The 15,817-nt window shown below is 46.5% G+C and overlaps 1 protein-coding gene across 1 annotated transcript in view; it reads right to left on the bottom strand.

The window, feature by feature from the left end:
- The window catches only part of GTSE1 (G2 and S-phase expressed 1), a gene marked incomplete at its 5' end in the record, with an annotated part of 97,865 nt that extends 83,146 nt beyond the window's left edge, over positions 1 to 14,719 (bottom strand). Inside the window, 3 exons of the mRNA XM_082253535.1 lie at positions 7,218 to 7,275; positions 9,872 to 9,922; positions 14,536 to 14,719. Coding sequence (XP_082109661.1) covers positions 7,218 to 7,275; positions 9,872 to 9,922; positions 14,536 to 14,719 — 293 coding nt within the window. The remainder of the gene's footprint in view (positions 1 to 7,217; positions 7,276 to 9,871; positions 9,923 to 14,535) is intronic.
- Positions 14,720 to 15,817: the final 1,098 nt, after the last annotated feature.

The raw sequence follows: 15,817 nt of genomic DNA, 5'->3' as shown, positions 1-15,817 counted from the left end.
AAAACCTTGTATCTGCTTTCCCGATGCTCAGGTACCATCCTTTTAGTCTGACTTTTTTGGATGGATCTGATTGCTAACCTCTTCGATTCAGAGATCTTTGACTGGGGGTTCTTTTAGAGTGACACTGGCGGAAAAAAAAAAAAAACTGGGAGGTATTTCCTGTGTAGGAGAGGTTATATAGTGGACTTCCTGTCTGATTGGTTGCCAGTGTCTATTAACCTGAAGGTGGCATACAACCCACATGGTAATTTATATGGCTCCGTGTCCCGTGATGTACAAAAAAGAAACATAAGTTATTAAATGCTTCCCAAAACATAGAAAAATGGTATAAACTGCTGCAGTGCACTCACTGCAATGATTACATTTAAATCACTACTGCAGTGCAAAAGCTAGACAGTGGACACTACACTTACTTGAAGTTAGTTACTTCAATACTCAGTTAAGTAGAATACTATTGTGAAGAAAGCAAACCATTTCAGCATGATCACCTGTTAAACTGCTTCTGTTTTTTTCATACATTGCTGCCACTTCACTAAAACACACTCACTTGGTACAGAGGGAGGAGCAGAGAGGTATCTTCTAGCATGACAGGCAAGTCTTTTGCAGCGTGCCTCATTTTCTTTCCACCACTGAAGAGGATCACCACTACTTTTGTCAATTACTGGTTCATTCAAATAGAGATGAAGTTAATCATCCAGGCTAATTATTGCAGATTCAGTAGAATCCTCCGCATGTGGCCCAAAAAAAAAAAACAAACACTTGAACATGGCATCAATTCGACCACGATGAAGATTCTCTTCTGCCCGTTTTCTTTTTGGATGTTTGTCGGTTTTTGCAGCATCCTGCTCTTCCAGATTAGAAACATGCTCTTCCTGACGACATTTCGTCAGGCACCTCCTGTTGAAGGACTTTTGTCAGCCATTGTTTTGCCTTGGCCGATACATCAAAAGAAAAAGCATGATTCTTGTTTCGAGGATCCAAAAGACATGCCAGCATAACATTCTTATTCTCTTCATGGTTCTCAAAACGATTGGCGAGGCTGTCTATCATGACCTTCCTACATGTTTTAAATGCCATGTGTGTTGGTTCCTTCATTCTCTTGAAGCAGCTTCAAGATTCTCACACATTGGATGACAGATGACACAGACGAGTCATAATGACTCACCTCTAGTGTAACTTCCTCTATGGGGAGGAGGGTCTCAATGACATTGGCTAAAATGTGCCACTGATCAGCACTAGAACAAGAATATCCTCCACATTCACCTGAATAGATGGCAAAAGCTTGCTTCTGTTCCAGCATTCTTTGCAGCATGTTAAGTTTCGAGTTCCACTGTGTTGGAACAGCCTGAATCAAGTTGGGTAGGACAAGGTCTTCCTGAATGCACCTCAGTTGTTGCTTGGCAAGGATTGAATGGTGGAAATGGCCTGCGCACCTCTTCAGCATGCCAATTATATCGAAGCTCTCTGGCTTGACAGACCATCCTTTACCACAAGTTGCAGGGTGTGTGCCATGCAACTGAGGTCTGACACTTCAGCAAGCTTTATTCCTTTCACCATGTTTGCTCCGCTGTCTCGAAGCACAAGCATCACTCGGTCTTTGATTATTCCCCAGTCTTCAAGCATGCCAAGAAACTTTTCTCTAAATGTACTTCCCAGTGTGGGATTCTTGCATCACTTTTGTATTCAACACCAATTGCCTTTTTGTCCATCCGCTGTCAATGAAGTGGCATGTAAGACTCATTAGTAACTCTGTCCTGACCAGCAGTCAGTCGTGAAAGAGTGAGTTGCCAGCATTCTCTGGTTACAGCATAGTCTTTACTTTCTCAACTACCTTTTGGGGAATCTTTCCCAGCATTTTGGTTTGAGAATACTTTTCATTCCTCAGTGTGTACCTTAGTTCAGCTACGGATATCAACCGCTTAAACCCAGAGTCAGACACCATTGTAAAAGGCTGGTTATCAGTGACCATCTCTATTACTACTCTGTTCAGCAGTTGGGTTCTTCCATCCGAATTTAGCCACCTGTTTTTTTTCCTCTGAAACATACGTGTTATTGTTGTTTGGGATAGTGGAGGTATTTCACTTTGTTATAGTTTGTTTTTTCTGTCCGGCATTATATAATTCAACATGATTAACTCTTCGATGGGCCCAAAGATTTGACATTTTTGTTTTTTACAGTTGCGGATCCCATGCTCACATTGTTTGTGCATGTGTTCCACACTGCTGCTTTTCCTGGGGATGGTTGAGACGAGAAATAATCCCAGACCACACTTTTTCTGTCTGCATTCATCTTCATTTCACTTTATAAAAAAAAAAAAAAAAAAAAAAAAGAGTTTAAAGAAAACAAAAAAAGTGGAAAAAAAAAAAAAAAGTTGATCCCTACTCTGCAGTGTAGTTGAGCATCATGGAAAATGTAGTTCCAAAACATCTGGAGTACCAAGGTTCACCATCACTGCTCTAGGTCTCTGCTACATACACATACATAATGTTCGGGGGTTCTAAGTAATTTTCCAGGAAAAAAAAAAAAAAAAAAAAAACAACGTCAATTATGTTTGGGTACAGCGTCGCACGACCGCGCTATTGTCCATTAAAGTCACGCAGTGCCGAATCGCAAAATAGGGCCTGTCATTGAGCAGCCAAATCCTCCGGGGCTAAAGTGGTTAAGATCATGGGGGGGGGGGGGGGGGGTGAAACGAGATTGCGATTTATCGTGCAGCTCTAACACACACTAACACACTGGATTAACATGAATTGCACCATAGCCTAGAAAGCCTATTCTGAGCCTGGACGATGCCTGAACAAAGAAAAAATCCTCAAATTTAAGGAAAATCTTCTCAGACAAGTGTGACCACTAAAGTCCCTATTGGAAGTTCCTCTCCACATTCTCGTTATGTGGACAGATCAGAACGTTGGATTACACATCACTGTCCATGGTCACTAGAAGTGAACCTTCAACAGCAATAAAACCTGACAGAGCTTCCAACCCCTCACTTCTGTCCAAACATTAAAGTTTTTATTTTTCTAACACTTGCTAAATAAATGATAGGACTAGGAGCTCAACTAAAAGCCTAAAGGGATAGCAAAAGGGATGCATAAATAGAGATACACATACAAGGTATGTATTGGTGTTCAGACACACAAGATATGCGAGAGAGGAGTATAGCTCAAATAAAAATCAGGAAGAAAAAAAAATGGGATGTTTGTAAGCTGACAATGGACTACAGCAGGTATGTCCAACCCACGGCCCGGAACCGCGGACAATGCAGCCCACTGGCCGCGGAACTCCAGACAGTCTCCCACCCAGGGGCGGATGCAGGGGGGGGTGTTTCAATTGCTCCCAAACCCCCCCCCCCCCCCCCCGAGAAAATATTAGAGACTCTCCCTGCTGCTCTGGGATGGCGGGTCGGTAAACCCAGATTGCGGGTTCCCAACCCGCCATCCCTGAGCATCGCTGTAAATAACAGAGCCGGTGTAACCTTAACCTTCCCCCATCCGCGCTACAGCCTATATACGGCTGCAGCGCGGACTCGAATTTTCGGGAGGCCGTTTTTAAACGGCCTCCCAGTGACACGCCCCCCCCGCGCTCCCTTGGACACGGCCGATCACAGATCGTGGTGAATGGCCAATCACAGCGGCCATTCACCACGTGATCGGGCCGTCCAATGAGCGATGATCTCATATGTAAACATATGAGATCATCTCTCATCGCCGGCGCTCCTTCCTCACACAGAGCCTGCAGTGTGAGGAAGGAGGGGGAGCCTCACAGCGCCGGGGACACAGGAGAATGTAATCAGGGCACCGATCACCAGTGCCCTGATTACTAAAGGTAAAAACACACACACAGTGCCCCCCCATCAGTGCCCACAGTGCCCGCCATCAGTGCCCCCCCATCAATGCCCACAATCAGTGCCCATAGTGCTGCTAGTCAGTGTCCATCAGTGCCTGCTCATCTAAGCACTGATGAGCACTGACTGGCAGCACTATGGGCACTGAGTGTGGGCACTGATGGTGCTGCCCATCAGTGCCGCTCATCAGTGCCACCCGTCAGTGTCCAGTGCCATCCGCCAGTGCCCAGTGCCGCCTATCAGTGCCACCTCTCAGTGCCCAGCAGTGCCACCTCTCAGTGCCGCCTATCAGTGCTCATCAGTGCGGCATATTAGTACCTCCTCATCAGTGCCCATAAGTGCCACCTCATCAGTGCAGCCTATCAGTGCCCATCAGTGAAGGAGAAAAATTTACTCGCAGAAAATAAGAAAAACTTTTTTTTTTCTTCAAAATTTTCTGTCTTTTTTTTTTTGTAAAAAATAAAAAACCCAGAGGTGATTAAATACCACCAAAAGAAAGCTCTATTTGTGTGAAAAAATGATAAAAATTTCATATGGGTACAGTGTAGCATGACCGGGCAATTGTCATTCAAAGTGTGACAGCGCTGAAAGCTGAAAATTGGCCTGGATGGGAAGGGCGTTTAAGTGCACAGAAGGCAAGTGGTTAAAAAACCATACCTCGTGAAAATTCTCTACCCTCGTCACTTCATGTCACATACGTCATGGAACAGCTGAGCAGCTTACCACTGCGCATGCTCACAGTTCCGGATACGTCATTTAACAGCTAAGCAGCTTAGTGCGCATGCTCGAAGCTCCGGAGGGTAGGGAATTTTCACGGTAGTGTGTTGTAACATTACACCACATCAGCTGTTCCTGCGGTTACATTAAAACATCTCTGCTGCAACATGAAATTATCTCCGCTCCTACCCCTGTCACTTCCCTGATCTCGGCTACTAAATTTAAAAGCGGCGGGTATAATATAAATCACGGAGATCCCCCCGTGATTTATATTTTCATAGACCCGCTGCCGCTTTTACATTTAGTAGCCGAGATCAGGAAGTCACAGGGGTAGGAGCCGGGATGTTTTAATGTAACCGCAGGAACAGCTGATGCGGTGTAACGTTACAACACACTACCGTGAAAATTCCTTACCCTCGCTTCGAGCATGCGCACTGCTAAGCTGCTCAATGACGTAGGTGCACCAGAAGTGACGAGGGTAGGGAATTTTCACAGGTAGGGTTTTTTTCATGGGACACCGGCACTATAGGAAACAAAGCCAATGCTTCCTGTATAGCGCCGGCTCCTGCCACAGGCAGAGTGATACCAAATGCACTCCGCCTGTGACAGGAGCCGATGCTATACAGGAAGCATCGGCTTTGCTTCCTCCAGTGCGGCTCCCGTTTCATGCTGATCATGCTCAGGAATGGTGGGTTGGGAAACCCACCAACAGAACCGCGCATGCAGTCTGCAAAATAAGTAGAAAAGGTATGTGTATGTAACTAGAACTAGTTGTGTTTTGTAATAGGTCATGTCCTTGTTCATACATGTATGAATAAGGGCATGACATTTTCTGGCTGCCCAAGTCATATGTACTAGGGGGTGCAACTAGCCCCCAGCACATAACTGTAAATATCTCAGCATGTGCAGGGTTTCTGACTCCTACCACCATGACTACTTCAAATCACTGGTGGTTAGTGTTCCTTTAACCACTTTAAGACCGGAAGGATTTGCCCCCTTAATGACCAGGCCATATTTTGCGTTTCGGCACTGCGTTATTTATCTGACAATTGCGCGCTGTACCCAAAATAAAATTGATGTCCTTTTTCCCCCCACAAATAACTTTCTTTTGGTGGTATTTGATCACCTGTGCAATTTTTATTTCTTGCGCTATGAACAAAAAAAAAAAAAAAAAACACAATAAGCGTATTTTGATTGGTTTGCGCAAAAAATATTCCGTCTACTAACTACAGGAAAGATTTGCCATTTTTATTGGTTTTTTTTTACTAGTTATGGCGGCGATCTGTAGCGGGATTGCGCTGGACAGATCGGACCCCTAACTGACATTTGACACTTTTGGGGGTACCAGTGACATTACTAAAGTAATCCGTGCTAAAATTATGCACTGTTACTGTAATAATGCCATTGGCAGGGAAGGGGTTAACCCTGTGGGTGATCAATGGATTAATGCGAGCCTAGAGCAGTGATTCTAACTATGGGGGGGGGGCTTCTGAAATGACCAGAGAGACATGTGATCCTATATAGAAGGAAGGATCACATGGGCTCCATGATCATTGCAGGGAGAACGGTTAGCTGTGTTTACAACAGCTGACAGTTCTCTCTCAGTGAGGGAAAGATCGCGGGTGTCAGGCGGCAATCGGAGCCGCCTGCCCGCTGCATCGGCTTCCTCGGCGAAATGCCCCCTAGCCTCCAGCTCGTGACCAAAGTATAGCTACGTCAGTTTGCCCAGGAGCAGCTGCCTGCCACAGTACAACAGCAGCGGGCTGTCGTAAAGCGGTTAATATCTCTCAGAAGAAGAAGTAAACCTCTGTATACTGATTCCAGTTAATTTGACCATCCTCTAGTTGTGTTAAATTGGTGTGGGGGGTACCAGTGGTATGGGGGGGGGTAGCAGTGGTATGGGAAGGGCGCGGCCACGTTTTATTACTTCTACCTTAAACTATAGTATATATTTTATGCGGTCCGAGAAAATTTCTCTACTCTCAATGTGGCCCAGAGAAGCCAAAAGGTTGGACACTTACAGGCTTTATTTTTTTTTTTTTTAACAAGTAGATTTACATAGTATACATACGGACACCAAGGACCTGCTCCCAAGGTGTGCATATTTAGGCTACATTCACACCTGAGCGTAGCGTTTTCGCGCGTTTTTACAGGCGTTTTTTTGATTGAATAGATACCAATGGAAAACGCCTGTAATCTGCCCAAAAAGAAGCTCATGTACTTTTTTGAGCGTTGGGCGTTTTGTATACAGCGTCAAAACGCTCAGATGTGAACAGGGGCCATTGAAATGAATAGGATTTGTCTTGTTGGGAGTTTTGAGAGCTGATCCTAGAGCAGAAAAACTCCCCAAAAACGCCCCAAAACGCCTAGATGTGAATGGAGCCTTATACTAACTACTGTTACTATACAAAAAAAATAAATAAATAAGACACACAGTGAAGTGCTCTACAAAGCCCCAGTCCTATTTTTTTTTTTTTTCCATGAAAAAAGTACTTACAAAAAACGTATATAATTCAGTTATGAATAGGCATTAAAAGGTCAGTTTTCCCCTTTGGTATCTTATAGTTTTCAGACTATGTGCATGTCAGTGCAGTTGGTGTTTACTGAACAGTACAGTATTACAGCTGCATACTTTGTCAAACTGTTAATAGGTTACCTTGAAGGAGATAGGGATACATCAAAGTCAAACTTCTCATCTTCCAGAAAAGTGAAATCTATAAATAAAAGACTGGAAATTAACTTGCATTGCAAACCATGATCGAAAAAAAAAAAAAAAACAAAAACCCCCTCTCTGCTATAGACTGGTCAGTCAAAAAAAAAAAAAAGGGATGCACCAACTAAAAGTAGTGCCTCAATGTGGGGTGGGAATACAGGAGTGACAGACAAACATGCAACCATCTGACAGACAAACATGCAACCATCTGACAGACAAACATGCAACCATCCAAAGACAAAAAAAAAAAAACCTCCCAGAAGGGAAACACAGAACCTCAGTCACCTACACAACCTTGCAGTCAAAACAGGCATCAGGCAACAGGTGCAAACACCTCAACCTTGCAAAAACCTGAGAAAGGTATGCACAGATGGTCATTAAGCCACCTGCAAATGAGAGACACGGACGTTTGATGTCAGATCACCCAAGAGGCACCAAATCGCTCTGGTAGAGAGATGGGGAAGGGAGAAACACGACCCGCTATCGGCACAAGCCTGAACCACATTCTGCCTGATTCATATAGAAAACGGTGGCAGATGGGGGCCGCCAGGAGAAAACCCAACCTCCAGAAGGAAACTGTAGCAGACGGCTATATACGAGCTACCCAGACCACACCCAAGGAATGCAACCTCTTTAGAATGCAAAGGGTGCAGACATAGGGAAGGTAAGACAACATCCCTCTGTGGGGTGAAAAATAAGACACCACCTCTTGAAGGAAGGAGGGACACACTGTAGATGGGGGGGGCGGCCGCCTTATCCATGTGCAAGATCAAAAAAGACTTACAGAACAAGGCTGCCAGCTCCAACACTCGACATGTGAAGTGGTAGCTACTAAAAAGGGTGACAGAGCACATGGAATTGAGAATCCCCGATATTCAGGAGGACCAAAAGAACCAGGATCAGGTCAAATGATGGCAAAAGAACACAAAAAGGCTCCACATGTCTTATCCTTTGGATGAAGGTACAGTTTAAGGAGTGCAGACAAAGGATGCTGAAAGACAAAAAAAAAAAAAGTGCAAGGGAGGAAACCCTGGTCCTTAATCGCACCCAAGTGAAGCCTTGTTTAACGCCATTCAGGGTGGCACCAGATAAGTTCCCCCTGCAGAAGCAAGCTCACCAAGGCCATTGCAAACATTTAGACTGCAGACCAACACTTGATTCAGAATTTGCTGAAGCACCACCATCGAGATGCCAGCTCATAAGCAACCGGACTGCATCTAAGAACGCAACGTCGTCTGTCAGTGCGGCAGCAAGTCGTAAGCTGCGGCCTAACATAAGATAGCCCTACTGCATAGTACATGCACCTGGGGGGGTTCTGGGAACAGGGAAGTCAAAGGGAATGAGGGCCGCTGGGGGCCCTAATGACTATTCTGCAGTGGTTATAGACCTCTTGTCAACAGCTGACAAGCCTAGCACTGTGGATGTGTGACAAACCAACCACTAGCACTGCCAGGCTCCAGCTTGGCATAGAGCGTCAGCATAAGACACCGCAGCAAAAGACAGATGTCCATAAAAAAAAGAAATAGCAATCTCAACAGCTAGTTCATGTAGGCCAAGGCCTAAATTAGCTAACAGCCAGACCACGTGGTTTATGCACCCACAGTAGGGCACGTCAGCACCCCACTCAAGTCTAGTGACCGTGGAGGATATCTGCCCCCTGGCTCTGTACAGCACATGGGCAAAATGAATCCGATAAGGACAAAGCCCAAATGCAAGATGGCAGGCGGAGGCTCGGTAGGCCACAAGCCACGGCATAAATCAGCAGACAGCCTGACCATGTGGAGTGAATGCACCCATGGGAGTGCCCAAGGAAAACATGGTTATGGTCAACCACACCCCCCCCCTCCAGCACAAAAATAGGAGGACAAACAAACACCAGAAAACTCCATCAATGCAGGACCAAACTTCTGCATTACAACCCATCCAGCCACTGTTTTACACACCACATGGGAAATGGGGGGGGGGGGGTGTAGAGCCATTTACCCCCCACCCCCCAGCTGAAACCAGTTTGAGTCCCCAATAAACACTGCCATAGCACCATGCATACCCACGACTGCACTGCATCCCGTGACGGCTGTTCCAGAGAGGATATGGCCCAGCTTCCATGCCTGTACTGCACCAGAACATTATTGCTCGCAGCATGAAAGTAGGGGGGTATGGGGACTGAAGGACTGAAAACTTAGGTCTGCAGGGGAGGAGAAGACCCAGCAGGGTGGATAACCCCTAGAAGCACTTGCAGCCCGCCACTGTGCCGGAGGAAAAAGGTGGGGGGTGGTGGTGGGGGAGACTACTTACTGGTCCAGCCAAACTAGCGGGTAACAGAGCAGGGGTTTGTGTTCTTTTCTGCCTAATGTCCTACTCATGTAGGTGGAGCTATAAGCCCCGTGGTGGAGAATAGGAAGCTGTGTCCATCAATGAACATAAGAAATAACCTTTTGTGGATGATTAATGCCATTGTAAATACATGAATACTTTACCCTTCTTCTGTAGTGCAGGGGGCACATAAGACATGAGAAAAGCGGATTAGAATGACAAAAATGTTATTTCCCAATTTGAGTTTAAATTACTACTTTACAAATTAAAGCGTTCATACTTACCACTGCCAGCATCCATTTTGGGAAAGGGCTTGGTGCTTTCAAGTAAGCCACCTAGACAAGAATAGAGGGACATTAACACACCAACACTGGATGGCACTAAAGACCAACTAATATACACGTTATGAAAATTAGTAACGCCAGCTAATATCTTATAAATAACCAAAGCAGGCTCCCCCCCTTTTCCTCTACTAACAGATATCCCAATGGTTCGCTTACATCTTTGCTTTTTTACCAAAGAGTTATCACTCAGTAAAGCACACAAACTTCTGCTGCACTGATCACTGGGCTGATCTATCGGTTGCTCTACATTTTCACATTTGTAGTTTTACGTCAGCAGGAGAGAATTTATGGAAACAACATTTCAATTGTTTCTAAAGCAAACAGTTTTTTTTTTTTTTTTTTTAGCTAGTGAAAGTTGGAATGTTTAAAACCCTTGTCAGTTCCTAAACGCTGTGTCCCCATTTGGGAGATTATTCTTCACTTCCTGCTACTGCTGGGGAAGATACAAAAAAGCAAATCCCTCCAAAGAGGAAATCATCACTCCTGGAAGTGTGTGTTTCTCAGCAGACTTCAGACAAGATTTCTCTTCAATGGAGCATGCTCAGAAGGGATATACCCATCTTTTGTAGGGATAACCTTTTGTGGATTCATCTTCCAGACAGGGTTGCAACTGGGATAAATTCACACATTAAATTCTGCAATTTGTTTTGAAAAAAAAAAAAATACTTGAAACCCCCAAATTTTATATTTGCTAAAAGCAGAGGCCCTATGGAATAAAAATGGTGGCAGTTACAATTTTATAGGTCACACGATGTTTGCCTATTTTCAGCATAATTTACACAAAAAAAAAAAGAAGATTTTTGACTTACCGTAAAAAACATTTCTCTGATGTTAATAGCTCCTGATCTTCTTACCCATTGGTTATACTGCCCCCAGGAGTAGGACACTAGGCAAAAAATAAAAAAAAATAAAAAGTCCCGTCTACGCCTATGGGCAGTCCCAGGGGGTAAACTCTCTGCTATACGTACTCAGTTTTGTTACAAGCAGTGTCAGAAGAATCACAACTCCACAGAGGGGTGGGTGCTGTGTCCGTCCATGAACATCAGAGAAATAGATTTTACGGTGGACACATCTCCGGATCTTATCCATTGGGACGCCCCAAAGCAGTGTTAAACATGAGGGGTGGGAACTGCAAAAAAGAAACTCAAGGCCAACTATAGCCAACTAGGTAAACAGGAGCTTAACCAAAACAACTGGAGCTCACCTAAGAAACACCACACACACACACACCCCCTCAAAGAGGACCAGGTCCTCTAAACCGCAGCATGCAAAACCTTGCGGCCAAAGGAAGCATCCACAGATGCATCCACTTGATAGAACTTTGTGAAAGTGTGCACAGACAACCAGGTGGCCGCCTTGCAAACCTGCGTCATTGACACCTGATGGAAGACCCAGGAGGCACTGAGCGCCCGAGTAGAGTGCACCTTGACAAGGGGAAAGGAGGAACCTGACCCTTGATGAATAGGCCTGAATCACAATCTCTCTGATCAATCTGGAAATGGTCGCAGAGGAAGCAGACAACCCTTTCCAAGGCCCATCCTTAAGCAAAAATAAATAGTGAGAGTGATTGCCTAAAAAAAGACTCTGTAGCTGCTAGGTACACCATAATCGCCCGGACCACATCCAAAGCATGTAAAAGCAATTTCCTTTGGATGTTTTGGCCTGGGACACAATGAAGGCAACACAATGTCTTCATTCAAATGAAAATCAGAGACAACCTTTGGAAGGAACGACGGACAGGGGTGAAGAACCACCAAGTAAGGTGGACAGGGTGACGGCAATTCAGACACTCTGTGCGCAGAGGTAAAAGCCCCCAAAAAGGCCACCTTCTGGGGCAGCGTGAGCAAGGGAATCTCCCGAAGATTCTGAAAAGGAGGCTTCTGGGGAATGAGCCCCAAATTGAGGTCCCAAGGTGGCAACAGAGACCGCACTGGAGGGGGTCAAGTGCCCAACTCCCTGAAGATAAGTACGCACCAAGGAGTATGTAGCCAAGGGCTGTTCAAAGAAGACCGCTAAGGCCGACACCTGACCATTGATAGTATTTAAGGCCAGTTTCTTCCCAAAGTGAAGGAAGGTCAAGATTCAAATTACGGAAAAAAAAAAAAAAAAAAAAAAAAAAAAAATGAACCCCAAGAGACTCACACCACGCAAAGCAAGTCTTCCACATAGGATTGTAGATCTTCCTGAAAGTAGATTTCCTAGCTTTTAACAGCGTTGGAATCACCGACTATCCACCAGCACCTAGCGTTCAACAGCCAAGCCGTCAAAAACCAGTGACTAAAGCAGGATGGAAGATCGGTCCTTGGGACAGCAGATACTCCCTGAGAGGAAGCTTCCAAGGAACGTTGGTGATCAACCGCACCAGATCAGTGTACAAAGCCCAGCGAAGGCCAGTCTGGGGCCTCAAGATAACCGGAATCTCTTCTGCCTCAATCCTGTGTAGAAGTCTTGGCAGAAGCTTGAGAGGAGGGAAGGCATAAATCAGACGATACTGACCCCCACAGGGCCACCAGCGCATCCTTAGCGTCCGCCAGACGATCCCTGCCGACTGATGTAATCCGCCTGCCAGTTTTCCACCCCGGAGAATGTACGCCGGAGAGGGCTGCAACAAACTGTTCTGCCCACCTCAGAATGCCAGCTACCTCCAGGACACTTCTTGTGCTCCCCGGTTATGGACATACGCCATGGCCCTGGCATTGTCCAATTGAATGCACACTGGACACCCCTGAAGATGATCAATCCAATGTTTCAGGCACAGTCTGATCGCTCGTAGTATCAAGACATCGATCTGTAGTCTGGACTTCTTCCAGTGTCCAGACCCCCTGAGCAGAAATTTTGCCGAGGACGCCTCCCCAGCCAGACAGGCTGGAATTCGTTGTGACCACTGTCCAATACAAGGGGAGGAAGGATTTGCCCAGCCAAAGGAGGAAGACACCATATCAGGGACTCCTTCGTTCCCCAGCTCAGTCAGATCTGGATTGTCCAGAGACTGAGGATTCTTGTCCCATTTGGCCAGAATCTCCCTTGCAGGGACCTCGTATGGAACGGTGCAAATGGAACAGCCTCGAAAGTAGACACCATCAGGCCCAGCACCCGCATGCAAGCCAGGAGGGATTACCATCTGCTTGACAGCAGGAGATTAATTACAGCCTGCAGTTTGTCCAGAGGAAGGAGCACTCTGGCTAAGGCAGAGTCCAGAGTCAGACCCAGATAGTTCAGCTTTGTGGGCGGAACCAGAGCAGACTTCTGAAAATTCAGAATCCAGCCAAACACCCTCCAGCTCGTATGGCGAATTCCAGGTTTTACACTCAGAGCAGTAGGGAACTCTGCTCGCATAAGGGAGGTCGTCCAAGTAGCCCAGTACCGCGATCCCCCATTGACGTAACACTTTTGTGAAGACCCGAGCAGCAGAAGCGAGACCAAAGGTTAATGCCATAAACTGATCATGCTCCTCTCCCATAGCAAAGCGCTCTCCTACAGCAAAGCGGAGGAAGGGCTTGAGGCCGACACATACTGGAATGTGAAGGTAAGCATCCTTGCTGTGGATGGAGACAAGAAAAACCCCCCCTGATGCAGGGAAGCCACCAACGTGCGAACGGACTCCATTCTGAACTTCTGCACCCGCACAAAGCAGTTCAGCGCCTTGAAGTCCAGAACTGGACGCTCTTTTGCCTTCCTTCCTAAGGACTGTAAACCGGTTTGAGTAAAAATCCCTGAAAAACGTACCGAAGTTGGAACTGGGACCATTACCCTTTAAAGTTAAAAAGCCCTTGCACCGCCCCAAAAAGCCTGTAAGCGGACCGGGGATAGCCGCACGTTGCAAGGAAGAATCTTACCAGAGGGTGAGAACGAAACTCGATCTTGTAGCTACACCGAATTACATAATTGACCCAACTGACTTGTACAAAGGGCATCTGTGACAAGGGTCCTTGCCCTTCGTAGCCTGCTGAAGAAGGCTACTCCCCCCCCCCCCCCCGTGAGACCTTTTATAAGGTTATCCAGGATAGTACCAAACCGGCAATCTCCTTAAAAGGGAAGATCAGTCAAGGCCTTTTTAGAAGTTTGGTCTGCAGACCAGCATTTGAGGCCAAAGACACACCGAAGGGCCACTGCTGAAACAGAGAGCCAAGCCACTAGGGGAGTCACATCCAAAGAGACATCAGAAACTGCAGTCACTGGACCAGCTGGCCGCCAGCTCAGCAAAAGTAGGGGAGAGCTACTCCCCCCTCCAGGTCACGGCGCAAAAGTCTAGTCCATACGGTCAGAGTCTGCGACACCAGGGCAATGGTGAATATCGGCCTCAGGGTCAACCCAACCAGGGTTTCCATATTGTGGGCCATAGCCTCCGCCTTCCTGTCAGCCGGGTTCTTAAAGGCCGGGGACTCTTCAACCGGAATCATGGTTGCCTTGTTTAATCTGGAAAGCGGAGTGTCCACCACCGGTGGAACAGTCCACTTCTTGAAGAGGGACTCCTTATAGGGGTATAGCTTAGCAGAATCGCTTAGGGACCCCAAGGGGATGCTTTGGTCATCCCCACTATTTAATAACAATTCTGTCAAAATAGGAGGGGAAAGGGAACACCTTTTCCGCTCTGAATGGCTTGCGAATGCCAAAAGGAACCTGCGACTGTGTGGCAGCTTCAGCTGTGTCCATCTTTAAGGTCCCACGCACAGCTACAATCAGTGCGTCCACCAGCGCCTTTTCGTACACGGTTGCCGAAGTGGAGGAACCCTCCTCACTATCTGAGGATTCAGGGCACGTGGTTGCAGAGTCAGCATGGTTATCCATGTCCGCAGCAGCCGAATCATATTCAAGATCGGATGAGACAGATGAGGCAGGGGGCTCTTTTTGCCAGCCCATTACCCAAAAGCCACCTCCACCCGGGGAACCATGGACTCCAGGACCGCCGTCAATGCATCGATAGAACCCGGAGAGCCCAGCAGCCTCGGGGAGGGGATCAGGTGGGGAGAGGCACTCCAAAGACTGCATGAGTCACCAGGGGGAACCCTACAAAAAAAAAAAAGTGTAAAACACTGCTAAGGGACAACCCCCACCGCTCTGGCAGCCACCTAGTTGCCAGCCACAGAGCACCAATTGATCCTCGGTAGAGGGGGGTTAAGACTCGCAGGCCAACCCCTGTCCAGTGGGGCTGTCGCAGCCAACCTACAGCTGAGGTCTGTGCGCGCTCGCTTGCCATACTGGGGGGACCACTGGATCTAGATTATCCAGCTCGTCACCCAGTCTTGATTGTAGACCTCACAGGAAAAAATCCAGAGAGAAAAAAAAAAAATACCAAGAAAAAAAAATTAGAGACCCCAGCAAGGAACTAGGTCCTTGCCCCTGACTAGGCAGGAAAAAAAAAAAGAAACCCGAGTACCACCATCTTAACTATTGACATTATTAAGGGACCTGCTAAATCCAGCAGGCAGCGCCTCATGACGACATGTCGCTAGGCCCACCCTCCTTAAAAACTTACTGAATTTAAAGGCCTCCAGGGATGTGTCACTTGCATATCCCAAGAGGCATAGCGAGCACTGTGCACGTCATACGCCAAGGCATGGGGGGGCTGTGCAGTTTTTTGAAAAAAGAAAAAAAAAAAAAAAAAAAAAAAAAAAAAGCTTTTAATGCCTTTACAGGTCATCATTTTAGAGTTCACTGAATGAAGGACCTAAGATTCTTACACTCACTATGGTGTGCATGGCAATACTAAATGTCTAGCACACTAGTTTTCCTATGGAGGTGCACTTGTTGCTTGCATGCTCCTATGTTTGCATACCTGTGGACAGGGAAGCTTCATACAGGACTTACACGCTCTTGTTTTTCATTTTTACTTTGTTCTTCATACTGCTCCCCAGCCGCACTGCCTGATTGCAGTTATGTGGGTGC

Source organism: Pelophylax lessonae, assembly GCF_965119305.1.
Source record: "Pelophylax lessonae genome assembly, chromosome: 4".
In the NCBI taxonomy this organism is placed as follows: domain Eukaryota; kingdom Metazoa; phylum Chordata; class Amphibia; order Anura; family Ranidae; genus Pelophylax; species Pelophylax lessonae.
Note: the sequence above shows the minus strand (reverse complement) of the source record. Positions and strands in the feature narration are given on the sequence as shown.